Genomic DNA, 16,612 nt, shown 5'->3' with positions numbered 1-16,612 from the left:
TCACACAGTCGAGCCCCTCAAGTCCCTCGCAGTGGGATCTGCTCAGTCCAGTGATCAGACAAAGCTGGCCACTTCGCACTAGAGCAGAGTACTGGCTGGTGGAGAGAAAGGAAAGGGGGGTGGAGAGGGCATAGTGGATGTATTATATTGATGCAAAAAAATGGCCTATATCTAGTGGAAGTTAGAACAAGACAGTGAAAGAATCTGACTGAAAAGAGACAAAGAGGGTAGGGGAGACACAGACAGCGGTCTATTAATGCAATATGTGCAGTCTGTTTCCTACAGGTGGGAGTGTGGCTTGGAGGCCAGACTCACACTAATAGGGGGAATTTTAGTATGGAATCTATTTGGTCAATGGCTGCATTTATATAGTGCTTTACAATTTGCCTCTCATTCACCCATTCACACACACATTCGCACACCGATGGCATGCAAGGGGCTAGTCTGACCGTTGGGAGCAATTCGGGGTTCAGCATCTTGCCCAAGGACACTTTGATATGTGGGGATTGAACCACCAACACTGTGATTTGTGGGCGACTTGCTCTACCTCCTGAACCACAGCCACATTTCTCTCATTTGGGCCTCTGTCCACACTAAACTGCTGTTTTATGCCCACCTTTTCAAAAACACTCATAAGAGTGGATCCATTTGAAAAAGTTGGTGTATTCTTATTGTGAGGACTGGGAAAATTAAGCTTTTCTAAAATGCTGTCATATGACTGTTAGCTTATTGACATTGTTACGTGGTCTTTTTCCACATACTCTAACAGCAGCAGTAAGAACCTGTTTTTATTGCTTCCCGCTCTCCCCTCATATCTTTCTGTGTCTGTTGTTATATGATTGCACAAGCTTGAAATAGTGTAGTGATCACGTGCCTTATTCTAGCCATCCAGGAATGACTGTTAGACTTGGTGGGCAAGTAAAGTAGCTTTTATGGCCCACAATCAAACCACCATTTTGAACTTGAGACTCAAGATGTCAATGAGAACATTGATACTTTGTCTTCAGTTATATTTTAATACAAAATAAGCAATTGCTGACCAAAAGGAGTATCTGTGTCACAACAAGGTATGTAATATACAATTTTGGAGGAAGAAGAGAACAAAGAGACTTAATCACTTTTATATTGTTTTGGTGTTTAGTTGCAGACAGAGAGCTTTTGAATGCAATTGTGTGAACAGAGCCATGTTCACCGTTCATCTTCCCAACAGCGTTTGGGATGCAAACAGTGTTTTAAATGTATCTCCATGGTTGAGAACTTTGACTAGAAAAGAGCATCATCATGATCTCCCTGGATTTTCCACAACTGGAAGGGAGCTGTGACAACACAAGATCTGTTATGCAAAGAAGGGCAGTATCAATATATAATCCAATCAAATCAGTCAGTGTTGTTCAAATGCAACATAATAAACATGACATATTTATAATGAACAAACAGCTATAAAACTCCCATGAGGTGATAATAAAATATTGTATTTCTCTCTATTTTAGCTGCATAATATAATTGGAAAAAGTATAAAGCTAACCTAGTCTATTATCCAATATGTTACCAGCTAACAGCAAAGTGCAGTGGAGATTTTGAACAGGCAAACTCAGTAAGTAAGTGCATTTTTACCATATCATAAATATGGGGTTAAACATAACTAACAAGCTAAAATGTGAAACACTAACATTTGCAGTATCAACATTCTATTGTTTCAATTTGCTGTGTAGGTCCTGTCGTGTTTTTGCTGAGGGTGGGACTTTTAAACTCTACAGATAAGAACACTGATTAAAGTTTGTTAACTAAGAAAGTAACACAATTAAAAAAAGATTGCCTCACTCATCTTCTTGATGAAGAAAAGCACTTTACTGGCATTAGATCACTGAAGTGCTTACAATGGAAGGAATTTGGAAGTTTGTATGTGTGGTGTGTGTGTGTGTGTGTGTGTGTGTGTGTGTGTGTGTGTGTGTGTGTTGCGGTGTCCACATGTATATCTTGGCACATGCACAGTACATCAGTAAGAATGTGAATTTGTTTGTGATTATGTGTGACTGTGGTGTCGGTTGTGTATGCCCCTGTATATCCATTACATAGTAAACTTGGGAATCTGCATGTGTGCAGGTATATTCACTCATATGCATGTACATGTGCACACATTTCTGTGTGTGTGTATGTGTGTGTATGATAGCGACAGACAGACTGACCCTCATAGCACACTTAGTGCAGTGAAATACGAGCTGCTGAGATGCTGAGACTGCTAGCCTCTGGTTGAACTTCCAATGAGGCCCACCTCTGCCTCCACCACCACCAATTAGATAGCACCCATAATGCAACCTGAAAGATGCACTGAGCCTGGTGGCTTTATAAACATCCTCCCTGTCTACGACTAACGCTCACAGCCTCGTCTTTTCAGCTCAACTTTGTGTGTGTGCATCAGGCGTGACTGTGTATGTGAGTTTGAGTGTTGAGAGTGATAGATCCTCCCTTCCAGGGATGCACTCCCATCCTGACAGTGAGTGTTATAGTCATTGCTCTCTCTTTCTCTCTCTCTCTCTCTCTTTCTCTCTCCTGACTACATTATCTTATCTGATTACTCTCTCAGCCGGGATGCGCAGACATACTGGAGACTACAGTGTAATATAACATGCCTATATGACTTGTGGTTGCTACATGAGATATGCCACCACACACATCATACCACCAGTAACATCAGACCTGTCTGCTTGCCTCTGAGACCTGACAGCTTCATTGTTATTAACCATACACAAGAACCAAGGCACAGAAAGCCCAGCATATCAATGCTGCTGCAAAACTCTGTAATTACGCCGTAAATCAAAGCAATCTCCGGCCAAGCTTCGACCAATTTATCTGCAGACCCAGATTTAATGTGCACAGGGATGTTGTCTTGCCCCGTGACTTGTGTACACCTCAGAATGGAATAAGGAACTAGCGATGGCGTATAGAGCACACTGTACGGCAATGAATGATGCCTCCACCTCATGCATTCTCCATCTTTTCAGCTGAAAGATAGCTTTCCCAGCTTTGGATCATAAAGTGGCAGTGAAACTGTAGCCTACCATCAGTATACAGCACTATTAAATAATCCACAATGTTTTCAGTGGCCTGTGGGGACGACGCAGAGGATGGTATAAACATTAGAGTCAGGAACAGCCCTCCAGTAAGCCGTTTTATGCCATGTGAACAGGTGTGAACTCTGCCTCTCTGCTTTCAAACAATTGTTAGAAGTAATAAGAGACATCAAGCTTAGGATTGTGCTACAGGCTGCAGCAACACATTCTCCTTGAAGTATATCCAAATGATGGTCTTCTTAAAGCTGTATAATAACAGCTTGTGAATGTCATCCTATAAATACTGTCTGAATTTTAAATAAACTGAACAACTTTGAGTCTTGTTGTTTGCGTGTGTCTTGCTGACACACTTAGATTCTGCAAGGCATAGCGCTATATTGCATCAGACATACTGTAAAGTAGAGGACTTAACTTTAAATGGGCCACCATGTTGCACCGATCCATCATTCACAGAGCACTCTGACTAGTTTGAGGTCAGGGGAAAGGATCAGTCGTTTAGGGGGGGCAGAGAATTCAGGTCAGAGGGAAAGAGGAAAGGGAGTTTGGGAGGATGGGAGTGAAAGTGATAGAAAGACACGCACCTAGCATTCACATATACACACACAGCTATGGTGGTCTTCATTGTAGATGGTGAATACACCTTCTCCTGACATTGTAGATAAGTGTAGGTGCCTGCCATCAACTGTTTAAAACCTCAGTACTTTGGTAATCATAAGATGAATTAGTTTGAGGTTTTGAAGCATCAGAGTAAATTGAAGATCAGTTTCATGTGAGGTTTCTGACATCAGATTTTAATGAAGACAACTTCGGCTTGGATTTAGCCGTAAACACAAAATTGCAACATTTGTCTCCTAAGCTACTTTCCTGTCTTCACCTCTCATCGGCCATAAAATAGGGTCAGTCACAGAGAGGCAACTTCAGACTTTGTGTAATATAGATTATTTTCCATTTTACTTGCCACCATTTGATCTCACCTCTCTTCATTTCTGTTTCTCTCTGCTCCTCTCTCCCTCTCATCGCACCAAAGCATGCAGTAAATCTATTGCTTTTTGGCTGCTTCTCCCGTTGATACTTTTATGAGGTCTTGTACAACAAGTCAGGAAAGAAAGAAAGGTAAGATTGGGTAAGAGACAGAGAAATGGTTTAGAAACAGCTAGAGATTAAAGAAAAACACATGAAGAGTCAGAGGGACAGACAGAGAGTGTTTTTTGGCCAAATAACATGGTGTCAGATTCTCCTGGAGAGCTGCGTGGGTGTCTCTGGGCTGACATGGCTGCAACAGATAAATCCAACGGACCAGTGACTTTTCAAATTAAAATGTTGCACTGTGCATATTATCACACCAAGATAGAGGACTATTACAGGGTGTTACAGGGGTGTTTCAGTTACTTGCCTAACTACCTAAGTGTAGGAGTGTTGATCTAGAATTGGTTTTGCTTACACATTAAAAGCAGTTTGATGGTTATTGGTTTTACAGCAGATTATTAATCCTAGTGCTCATTTATTTTATACCGTTTTCCATCTTCACTAGTCTACTTCAGAATGGAATGGTTGTCAGAGGCATTCCCTCCCCTGTTATGAATGTGTGCATGTGTTCATGTAGGTATGTCCATGTGAGGGGTGCATGCATCTGTAAGATAGGCCAAACCTTGTAATAGTATATCTGCCTTTTGTTGCCAGACTTCCTTCAGGGTAACCCAGAGGTCAGTCTTTGTCAGGTGGTTTTGAGATTTACCAGTTACATTTGCTTTTAACTCTTTTGTGAAAGATGGCTCAGTTGCTTTTGAACTAATATCATTGGTTTAGTGCTTTTTTGGAACGTTGGGCCATTGTGATAGAATACAACACCTAGCTACAATAGCCTCATTTGCTCTGCAAGTTAACTTTAAAGCTGTATCGGAACTGTTGCCACACTGCGCATGTTAAATACAAATAAAGTTCTCGACCAAACAGAAGTAACTTTCTTGCTAAACAGCAAAACCATGAATGCAATAATTACAGTACAAATGCCTCTGAGACACTAGAATTTGGAAAAGAAATACCAGCTTTCTTACAGAAATATTTCACTCCTGTAAGTGCTTCTATATGTGCATATGGAGTAGAATATGCTGGGAAAAAATGCATAGTACATGCAAATACATAAGACTTCTGTCTTCAGGCAAGATCTACACTATTTTAAATTAGTTGACTCCTCCACAGAGCCCCTGAAAACATTTCATAAAATGATTTTTTAAAGACAACAACAAGTCATTAAAATGAAAGATCATTTTAAATTCACTGTTTATTCTTTGAGAGCGCTTTAAATTAGGTGGAGAACTGAATACCTTCAGGGACCTACTCTGTGTGTGTGTGTGTGTGTGTGTGTGTGTGTGTGTGTGTGTGTGTGTGTGTGTGTGTGTGTTTATATGACTATCTGTCCATCTCTCAAATTAGTGTTAATGATGCATCAGTCAAAACTCCTACACAACTTGACAGCATAGTGAATTTTGAATAAGTATATATATACTTTTTTCACTGTATATTACCATCAATACTAATGACTCTATACAGTATATAAGCAGGATAAGATTAATACTAAATTAAGTGCATGCACAAAACCTGCAAAAAATATTTATTACTTCCTGTGACATGAGTGGTAGAATGAAAACCATTGCATCTATCATTGAAAAAGGAACGTGACCCTGTAATTGTAATTGTTATAATGAATGTGTTTGAATATATTTCATAATACACTATTGTCAGGTTTTAATATGATGTTTTATACTGATATGCTCATGCTCTGAAAAAACAAATGTACTACAAATCCATTTTTGTAGTATTAAATGTTTAGTTTGGGGGTTGATATAAATGTTATCATAATGATGATTTTTTACAGCTAAATCACTAAATCAACTGATTTTGCTGCATATGTGCTTAAGCTTGAATGTTCTTTATAGGCAAGAAGTGACAGTTGTTTCCTCCATACAGTATTTCTAACAACACAACTTTTTGCAGTAGCACAATACCCACTTCAGTGTGATAAAAACAGTCTACCCTAACTCAAACATGATGTTGCATCCAATAGGCAGGATTAATCATCTCCCTGCTACGGAGCTATAGTGGGCTGCTCCATTTTGGCCCGGAGGAGACATCAAACGCACTCTCTCTGCCCGCCTGCCTACTGTTTCCCCTAGAGAGACAGAGATGGGTTAGAAAGTGGAGACTGGCCTCTGGTAGTGCAACTCTCTGTGGAGTCCATATTGATTACACCTGCCACTGGCGGCTAGCTGGAGCTGTGTACTCTGACAGCTGGCAGCACAGGGCGAGATGGATAACTGCTCCAGCTAGGCTCTGGCCAGCTACATCATCACTTGGCTTTGTAGAGGGTGTTTGGAAGGCAAGATGTTTTTTTTCTTTTCTTTTCTTTGTCACTGGTGCAGTTTTAGTTTACCTCTTTACAGTTTGGTTTACCTGTGTGGAACTGTTCCTATCTAAAGTCGTGTTTTCTGAAAGTGATGTTTCTTAGCTTTTCTGTCATGGCGCTCTACATCATCAGAGAATCAAAGAACTGACTTTATCTTGTATGTTTTAATGGCTGCAAATAAAGATATAGAAAACACTGAAAGGATCAGATAGTAGCCATTTTACAATAATATCATTCTCTACATGGTATTCTACACTTGGCTGACCACAGGCTTGACTATTAAAGTTTTCTTATCAGAGATGGACAGCATTGGAAGTGCTTCAAAGTGAGTAAGTCTGAGACTTGTGAATTTCTACTCTTATATCAGCCCCTGAGGACTGCTCGCTAAACTCTGTTTAGAAGGCAAGAGGAGTGACTTGTGGGAAGAGTTGGGAGGTAAAGCCAGTGTGAATCCTGCTCCCCTGTTAGTTCACAGTCCCTCATGTAGGCTGCTGGGTATATGGTGTTTATTATGGAGATGAGTGGCTATAAACTCAGAAATTTCCAAGGTGTAGTGAGAAGACTGTAAAGTAGGCAAATGCCTCGGCTCTCACACAGGAGAGCCATAGAGTGAGCAAGCTAAATGGGTGTAGAGGGATTCAGATGGCTTAGTCAGGATAAGGGACCAGGATCTAGTGGTATATTTCTCTCATTTGTGTCTCTCTGCCTCTCTCCCTCCTTCTCTCTCTCTCTCTCTCTCTCGCTCTATCACTATCTGTTTTCACACCCCAAAGGCCTTATTTACAATCCTTTACTTCTCACACTGCAGTCAGTGACAACGGCAGTGGGTAACAGAAATTGAAACGTAAGCCTCACAAAATCCCTGGTCATGTGGTTTTAGAAAATGCACTCAGGAATTTACAATACGTACTCAACCTAAGCAAGCATTCGGTACACTTTGTTAACAGCATTATAATTAAAAAGTAATTTGATATATGACAGTCTATGGTGCACTTTTACAGAGTTGTCCCACTGAAGTTGAGCAAACATTTGCTCTGCTTAATGATTCATATTCCTCAGTATTATTCTCACTTTCTTTGGCAGTCTGTGCATTGTAATTTCTTCTTTCCCTACAAGTGCAGCTTCCCCCAACCGCTATGCGTCTGTCTTTGGTAGTGTTCATCAAAGACCAGTGGCTCCCCTGACACCGTTACAAGAATCCAGGATCAAGTTGCTCTACTTTTATTTATGTGTAGTGCTGCGTGTTTAAATATCTTCTTGCGATCTGAGAGCTTAGTCTGTTTTGACCCAGCCATTATTTCTGCGGTAGGGACCACAAAAAACCAGACCTCTGTGTCTCATGAGAGATCAAATCAAAGAGTAAGACCAGAGATAGAGAGAGGGAGAGAGCGAGTCAGTCAGTTTAGATATTTTGAGAGTCAATCAGCCATTTGCCTGTCAAGAAAGTAGCTTCTCAGCTGTCTGCTGATGCCTGATGAAGTAGGAGACATGCCTAAGCATTAATGGAACTGAAACAAAAACAAAAATAAACCATTTTCAAGTATAAAAAGAGATGCACATACACAGCTGTGTAGAATGTGGCAGTGTTGCCTTTGATTTATTCCTCTGGGGGAAGAAGGACGGTATTTGTGTGTTTGGAAGGGGGAAAAAACATGGCACACAAGGAACATTCCATGTTCGCCACAGGAAATCAATTTATTTGAGAGGGCAGCCAGGCTAAAAATAGGGAAGCCCCAAACAATAGAGTTGGAATTAATTGCCCAGATTTTGTGAGAAGGCAAGAAGACTCCAGAGAGCCAAAGTTTGTTCCCTGCCTTGTTTTCATATGTGTGTTATGGAAATATTAGTCTGGTCTAGTTGTCATGTTATTTTGTTTTTTGCATATTTCTGCTTGTTTGTAGCTGTCAAAACAGAACTGAATCTCAATCATTCTCTTCCCTGATATGACGACTTACCACTTGTCAACACCACTGCCAGCTGCCTTATTTGACAGGATATGATGATTTATCACAAGTTCTCCACAGTAAATAGACAATAACTGTTTTGTCACACTCCACTGAGTTCTAACTGGGTTTTCGGGAGTGTGTGAGGGAGTGCTGTAGGGGCCTTATGGGGGCTGATGTGCCGTTTTTAATGAGATCTCACAGCAGTGTTTAAATATTTAACCGTTCCTGGTGAAGCCTCCCCAACAGCCGCCAGGCAAAACTGGTGAGGTTTTATGCAATCATCACAGACTATGCAGCACCTATCCCTGAAAACATCAGAAAATAAGCACAACCTGAATATATAATGGTTTCCTGAATACACAGCCTGCTGTGCCTAATACCCGCACCTATCACCAAAGATGCTGTCTTTGCCCCTGCAAATAAGTATTCAGACACCATGACAAAGGATGAGCATGATGATGAAAAGCTGTTGAATTATACATCTGTTTTTTGATGGGATATTTTCAAAACTTTTTTTTCTCCCGATAAAGTAATTCCCCCATCTCTGCCTCACTTTGCCTTTTACACCTCATTTTAGATTTGCTGTGTGTTTTTGACAAACATTTCACCACCGATGTTCAACTCACAGTTCAACTCCTGCACCCTTCATGTTTTTGCATCCCACCACCCGTCATTCACAGAGAATGGCGCTGGGGTGTCTGCCACCACCTGCTGTGTTCACAGGGAAGGAGTAGTGCTGTGTATGCCTGTGGTGTGTTTATGTGTGCAACTATGGAAGTGTGTGAGGGGGTGGGGGGCGCATGCTGGAGGAGTGGTTGTTGAGGAGATTGGGCTGGATGGACAAAATTTTGGTAAGAAGAGTGGGTCAAAAAGGCAAGAGAAGGCTGAGAAATCATAACTGTGATCAAGTACTTTAATTTAGTCAACTGGATATCTCAAACACAATTATAATAATCTGATTATTTTCCCTCAATCTTGTTTAAGTCTTTAAAATATGAGGTTACTTGAGTCTGCTATTTTAATCTTAGGTTTTAAATGCCCTCTTAAACATACTTTGGAATTTTGTTTTTGCAGTCACTCTGTTTTAATCATATTTTTCTAATCCAATTTGGTGTGATGCCTGTACACACCAATCCTGGCAGTTGTTAAGGATGTTTAGGAGGTTGAGGTTGGTGAATATTTAGGAAAGACCTCAGATGGTATGTGAAGCTGCTTGGGGTATGCTACATACTGTATTTGTGGGTGAGGATAGTATTTGGGAAATACGTTGTACCTGGCAGCTGGACTGATCTGGAGGGACTTGAGTCCACAGACGAACAGATGACAACATCCACAGCATGCATCTCCCTTCACTCTCACCTGCCCCCCCCCCCCCCACCCCCCACCCCCACCCCACCCCAACCCCACCTTTTCCAGTATTCCTTTCAGCTCCTCTTCCTCTTATTTCCCCCTCCCAATCGCAGACAGCCCATCCCCGCCTGTCTACCGAGCAAACTCAGCTCTCCCAAAATCCTCCATCATATCCAGTCACTGCTCTGAGGCTCCACTGATTGAAAGGAGCATTATTAGCCCCTGCTAACCTGCCCATTCACTGTGTGAAATATTGTTTATTTGACAAGGGATGTATATAGATATTGCTGTAGGGTCTTTAGAGTTTGGCAGACAGTTGGTGCCAAATGATATGCATGACTCCTCTTGCCATGCCGCTTCATGTGGCTGCCAAGTGAGGCCCACTGGGGTCTTTGCCAAGGGACCCAGACTACTATTCAACTCCCCCCCCAACAACACTCCTAACACACACACACACACACACACACACACACATACACACACACATAAAAACACCTTGTTCCTCCCCAATGCCCTCTCCCCTCCCCCAACCTGTACCAGCCCTATGCCCTCCCATTCCCTCCCACCCCTACCCCCTCAGTCTCCATACCACACTCATTATTAATGATCTGAGGGACAGCTTTCATTTGATCTATTACTTAGGATGGGACTGAGGCTGCTGTGCTGCTGCATCCCTGCTGGATCTTTAATTATTTCATGGAGGGCTTTCCTCCTCTCCACTGTTCCTTCTCTGTTGTGCAGATGAAATATTGAAGTTGAGCAGTATAGTGCAAAGTGGCCCCATACAGGGTGAGGTGTGTGTGTGTGTGTGTGTGTGTGTGTGTGTGTGTGTGTGTGTGTGTGTGTGTGTGTGTGTGTGTGTGTGTGTGTGTGTGTGTGTGTGTGTGTGTGTCTGTGTGTGTCTGTGTAGTGTAAGTGTGCTGTATATTTGTGTGTATAGTACAGACGTGTGTATATGGCTGAGCTCCTTCTGCAGTTCTCAGACGGATCTTAGTTTTTCCATAAATGTGGTTTGGACTTTTATCTTGCAACTTCAGTAGTGAGGTCACAGATTGGAAGCAGATTGCATTCGTTATTAACTTTTTCCCCAAACCACAGTTCAACTTCGAAACGCAGCCATTCAATGTGTGAATGTGTGAGTTGTTGTTATTGTTAAGACCTCTGAGTGTATCCTGGCTATCTGACAAAAACAACTATACAAATCCTTAATGTTTCAATGAGGAAAAACACTATTAACAAATGTAAAGAGAGTTATTTCAGTGCATGTGTAATGTACTGTGATTATGGGCCATTAATGTCATATTACAGTCGTGTTGAAGGGGCAGTAATGGCATGATATCACCACTCACTTTTTGTTGCCAAGAATAACAAAGCATAACAACATCTGACATGGAAATATGGCTCACACCACAGGCACACACAACTTTGCATTCAGGTATGATGTATGGCCTAATGCCTAATTGCTTTGCTCTCCTACTTCATAAATTTTGGGCTCTCTTGAGACAGAGGCTACTGTGTTAATGGCGATCAAAATTCCACACAGGTCTTGGCTACATTCATTTTGTGTCATACCGCACATCCACAGCGTCACCAGGCAGGATAAGGGCTTATGAATTCAAAGAAATGTTCTGAGATACTTACCTCATGTAGGGACCCATACTCCATAAACATAATGACACCTTATTTTAGTTTATTTGATTACATGTGATGGTATGATTTGCATCCACAGCACCTCTCCACTCAGTAAAACATTGGATTGCTGTAATTGGTAGTAGAAGTAATCCATGCGCTTATGTGGGGGAGCACTGGAATGACATTGATATACAGCGCTCCATTAATTGCCATATGAATAGGGTCTGCAGTGGTTGGCGCTCTGCTGATGCATCACAGTAAAAGAGATGGGTCACTCTGTCTTCTCCAGCCCGCAGCTTTGCCAAGCTCATAATTACTAAAACCTCCAATTAATCTTCCCATCACATAGGCCAAATATACACTTCCTCCATATATAAATTAGTTACAGTATATGCTCTTAGTAAATGTGCAGGCTTGTGTGTGTGTTTACAAAAGTAGGTTTTCGTGTGTACATTTATGTGTGCACATGTGTGAGTGCCTGTGTGCCCATGAGAACATCAAGTACAAACAGCACTATATGTTCTCAGTGTACTCTACAGCTCCACTGCAAGCCACACAGGTTATCAATACGAGTGGCATCAGTTGTGTAAATATCACACAGTTGAACTGAAGGGAATTGCCATATGCAGTGCACTACAAAAAGGACTCTTTTTATGTAGAAAAACAAGCAAAACAATGTGTTCACAGAAAGTTCATATGCACTTATAGATGCAAGCTAGAACGCAGACACAATGGTACATACAGGTTGTATAACAAACTTCTTTGGCAGGCTTGTGTAAGATATAATCACTCAAGGAGAGACCCCAAACAGATATTTAGTGTAATTGTCTTTTAATTTGAAACATATAAAGTATAAAGAATTTCATCTGAATGTAAACTTGATCCTATCTTTTTTTTCAGTGTTTTCATTCTTGCGGGTATTTTGTAAATCTTGAGATTTAGATTTTCCCTGTTTGTGTACTTAAATGAAATCTAGCTGACTGGTGCTTATATAAATGTTTCTATCCATTTCCTCAGTGTCAGTCCAAATACAAGTGGTTGTCAATAAGTTCAGCTACACTGTGTCTGATTTCTGAGAGGTCACAACAGCAGTTAAATGCACACTTCTTCTTGACAATACTTGTGTGTGTGTGTGTGTGTGTGTGTGTGTGTGTGTGTGTGTGTGTGTGTGTGTGTGTGTGTGTCTACATGAATATGTATTTCTGATTGTAGCATGCAGTTCTGGCCCCTGGCCATTCAACCTTTACTCCTTCTGAATAGAATCTCTTCTCCACACTCCAATCTGGCCACCATTCCTCCAACCATCGCTTTCACAACACCTTACTGGCACCCAGTGTTGCAAGGAGGTACTGCATCCACTTGATGCTTGGTCAACAGCAGGGGAGATGGAGAACTGTTTACAAGTGGCATTTGCCCCTAATTAAAAGCTGCACTTGTTGGAGCACTTGGTCTGCAGAAGGACTAGCATCCACAATGACACAAGCTGGGCCGATGATCCTCCGGTAAGCCTCCTCCACTCTGCAGAGACACACATACACACATTGGTGAACAGGTGAAGAAAATAAGCATATTACCATAGCAAACTTTACATTAGTGAGATTACTGAGTAATTTGTTTTTAGGACAAGTATTTTGACTGTTCACAGTTTTGGTGAAGAGTGATAACATGCACAACATCTGAGAAATTTTGTATGAGAAACAACACAGACGGCTCAGAGTGCAGCCATTTCCTTGTGATAGTAATTGACCAAGTCTGCAGAATCTCTCACTCTCTCAGCGGCAGACAGTCAACTCCTTCCATTTTCTAATTCTGCTGGCCCAACATCTGGCTGTCCCGTGTGGAAAGGCCATTATGTCAGGATCGAGGATGGATGAAAGTAGCCATTGACTTGTCTGCGTAGAGACTAACTGGGCCGGCAGTGCCTGCGAGTTTTGACCAGCTTAATGGAGCACAACAGCTCTGCAACTAATCACCTGTTCTTTCTCATCAGCTGCTTCCCCCATGGGACAGTAATTGATTGTTAAGTGTTTGATGGATCAGACTAAGACTGAGCTGACCTGACTCAGTGAAACATGCAGTACAGTTTGTACACCATCTGTGGTTTCATGTTTTCACACTCAGAGGGAACTTTTTTCATCACAGACTGTAGAACATTTGTCCACACATCACGTAGCTGAGTGTGTCTACTGTGTTTTTCTTTCTCTCTTTTTCTACAGTTTACAGTAGTACTGTCATTCTGGACCTCAGTCCGATTAATAGAATGTGCGTATAATGCAATCCCAAAGACACCTATATTATGAGAACTATATTTATGTTACAATGTACACCTACTAAAAAATGTCCATCTTATCAAATTATTTAGTTTATATGGTTTAGTGATTTTCAGTCTTACAACTTTATTTTTCTTAAAACTGGTGGAAATGTTTGATGAAATTGTTGTTTCCAGTGCAATTTCACTTGTTTCAGGAATTTTCTAAGGGGGCAGATAACTGTGGTATGAGCAATACAATTTAAGGAATTTCTTGAAACTAGTTTATTTGCATTAGAAAAAATAACTCAACCACTACCCAGTATTTGTGCTGAAACGAGAAGTCTATTAATCGATTAGTCAATCTCCAGAAAATTAAATGCCAAATATATTGATAATCGACTAATCGTTTAAGACATCACGCAAAAATGTGTTCTTCACTCCTAAATCTGAGCATTTGTTGCTTTTCTCTGTTTTGTATGACTGTAAATTAAATATATCTGGGTTTTAGACTGTTTGACGCACATAACTAGAAATTTGAACCCAACCTTGGGTTTCTGGGAAATGTGATGGGCATTTTTCACAATTTTCTGACATTTTGTAGGCTAAATGATAAATCGATTAATCAAAGAAGCAAGCAGCAGATTAATTGCTAATGAAAATAATTAGCCCTAACCTGTATTTTAAATGCCTAATTGTAACTTTGTGAACTCAGACTTATATATATTACATATTATATGTACATGTCATCCAAATATCTCACCTGAGTCTGAAAAGCTGGTTGTGGTCCAGCTTTTGCTCCTCTTCAGTCTTTCCTTGACCTCTGTCCCTCAGCCTCCTCTTCCTCTCCTCAGGGTCCAGTGTGAGTAAAACTACCAGGCTTGGCTGGAGCAGGTCACTGGGCCAACAGTAAACCTCCGAACCCTCTGCTGGAAGGTTGCACACTGGACCGCTTACTGCTGTGGCAATGGCATAAGCTGCTGTGCTGTGCCAGAATCTGGGGACAGATAATGGATGGTGGATTGAAAGGTGAATGATGGATGGACAGATGGATGGATGATCACAGGAGTAGGAGATGTTAAACATTGAATTTTAGGTCTAGATCCCTGTGGAGTATATCTATTGTCCCCTCTATCACAAACCAGGTCACAAAACAGACAAACTTCACAACATCTCAGCTGTCTTTACCTGTCAATGATGACAGGTGTCTTCATGCCCTCCTGGCCTATTTGTTCTGCTGTGATGTAGTTCCCCAGAGCATAGAAGGCCCTGCGGATGAGGGGCGGCTCCTGATCAAAGCGGGCCCTCAAGGGAGACAGGCACTGGGGAGGGGACCGCAGGAGAGCGGCCCCCAGAGTATCTCTCAGAGACTCAGTCAGAGTGGTCTTACCTGTGATGGGAAGAAGGAGGGAGGAAAGAGTCACCTCACAAACAAAGAAGAAACACAAAGACTGAGTAAGTGTTCAGAGAGCAAAAGGTAGAATTCGTCATATGTTTTAAATGTAATAAGGGAGTGAAGTGACTCTTGAAAAGTTGACTCCCATCCTACCTACATGGTTGAGTTTTCATGAGGTTTGCAAAGAGTATTAGATGAGTGCACTCTTCAATAAACCATTTTCACAGTGATGTAACTTTCCTGAGGTCATGATACATGATATTCCATTAGGCGAAGCTCACTGGCAGATAATGGCTTTAGCAGAGAACAACGGGCCATCACTTGAGCAAGACATCTATACATCAAACAGATCCCATATTTATTTATGAGGTAATGGCATTAACCTGTGGCATCCAGGCCCTCTATGACAATAACAGGGAAGTCTGGTTTACTTCTGGCCTCCGCTCGGCTGGGCAGCAGCTCCAGCACAGACGACGCCTCTGGGATGATGTCACCACACTGCAGAACAGACACAATCATTGTGCTGCTGTGAGAGGAGGCAGGAGGGAGTCATAGACTGTGACGCACATGAACAAACGCACTACTGTGGGCCACCTGGCACTGATAGATAAATGGAAGAATCAAGTGGGGCACTTGGTTTACACTGCTGTACCTTCCTCTGCCACATGAGTGTGCCATTTTGCCATTTTATCTTGCAAATAAATCAATATCTCTACACTATTCGCTTATGTGATTGTAAAACTGGTCTGTGCATATTATTATGAGACTATAAGCACCTTTTTTATAACTTCATAGGCCTCCTCAAAACTGTAGAAAACATCAGAGTTGATGATGTTGAGAGTAGATGGGTGATATTGTGGCGCTTCTGAGGGTACCACATAGTACTCCTTTGACGTTTCCATAGTTTGGCTGTCTGCATGAGACCACAGATGCTGAGTCCACAGTTGGCCTTCCTCACGTCTGAAGTATGAACACACAAACACTGGATCATGTTGTATTAAACGTCGTAAAAGCCGTTCTGACGAGGATGAACTCTCAGAATTATCTTTTAAAAAGTACCCCTTGATGAGAGAATCCTTGACATTTGGCAGAAAGGAGGACATAGGAGACAAATCACACTCTGGAGGCAAGCCTCTCAGCAATTTCCCTTTCAGCTCCCCGTAAAACTTGGCTCGTCTGATTCTGTCGTCGCTGCAGACGAGGAGAGAGTAACACCTGCCATTGTTTCGGACTTCTCTGAACACCCGCGGCACTTCTTCTCTCCGGTGCGTTTCTTGAATTGAGAAGTAGAAGGGTGCTCCATCCAGCTCCACTGAAAAAATACGAGAGGACCACTGAGAAAGAAGAGACATTGCGCGCCGTGCCATCTGTTACACGAGACGTTGTGATCAGTTTCCAATCTGGTGCACTGATACTAACTGCGAGGCATTATGTAAACTGACCGCTGCAGAGAAAACGAAACTTACCGGGCTGAAAGGCAAAATGAAACTCTGCGATTACTCTGAAATGGGTTGTGCAAGTTAAAGCCTTTGTTGCTGATTCTGAGAAACACTTTCCTTGACCCCG

General features: G+C 41.7%; 1 protein-coding gene across 2 annotated transcripts; it reads right to left on the bottom strand.

Moving 5' to 3' along the window:
- Positions 1-12,216: 12,216 nt before the first annotated feature.
- Positions 12,217-16,514, bottom strand: cmpk2 (cytidine monophosphate (UMP-CMP) kinase 2, mitochondrial). 2 transcript variants are annotated; one of them, XM_044166975.1, is made up of 6 exons: positions 16,106-16,514; positions 15,823-16,006; positions 15,430-15,544; positions 14,839-15,040; positions 14,414-14,647; positions 12,217-12,920 (listed from the first exon to the last, which is right to left on the bottom strand). In XM_044166975.1, exons 1-6 carry the CDS (start codon positions 16,411-16,413, stop codon positions 12,800-12,802), a joined length of 1,164 nt encoding a protein of 387 aa, XP_044022910.1. In that variant the 5' UTR covers positions 16,414-16,514; the 3' UTR covers positions 12,217-12,799. The 2 variants fall into 2 exon arrangements, with proteins under 2 accessions (XP_044022910.1, XP_044022909.1); XM_044166974.1 differs by having other exon boundaries at positions 15,823-16,513.
- Positions 16,515-16,612: the final 98 nt, after the last annotated feature.

This window comes from Siniperca chuatsi, linkage group LG15, assembly GCF_020085105.1.
Source record: "Siniperca chuatsi isolate FFG_IHB_CAS linkage group LG15, ASM2008510v1, whole genome shotgun sequence".
Classification (NCBI taxonomy): Eukaryota; Metazoa; Chordata; class Actinopteri; order Centrarchiformes; family Sinipercidae; genus Siniperca; species Siniperca chuatsi.
Note: the sequence above shows the minus strand (reverse complement) of the source record. Positions and strands in the feature narration are given on the sequence as shown.

Bases quoted from the DNA above. Each gene is read 5' to 3' on its own strand.
- cmpk2 (XM_044166974.1), bottom strand. From the start codon at position 16,413: ATGGCACGGCGCGCAATGTCTCTTCTTTCTCAGTGGTCCTCTCGTATT. The intron at 15,041-15,429 runs GTTAATGCCATT...TTCCCATCACAG, and splicing joins AGAGGGCCTGGATGCCACAG to GTAAGACCACTCTGACTGAG. The intron at 14,648-14,838 runs GTAAAGACAGCT...ATCTGTCCCCAG, and splicing joins ACACCTGTCATCATTGACAG to ATTCTGGCACAGCACAGCAG.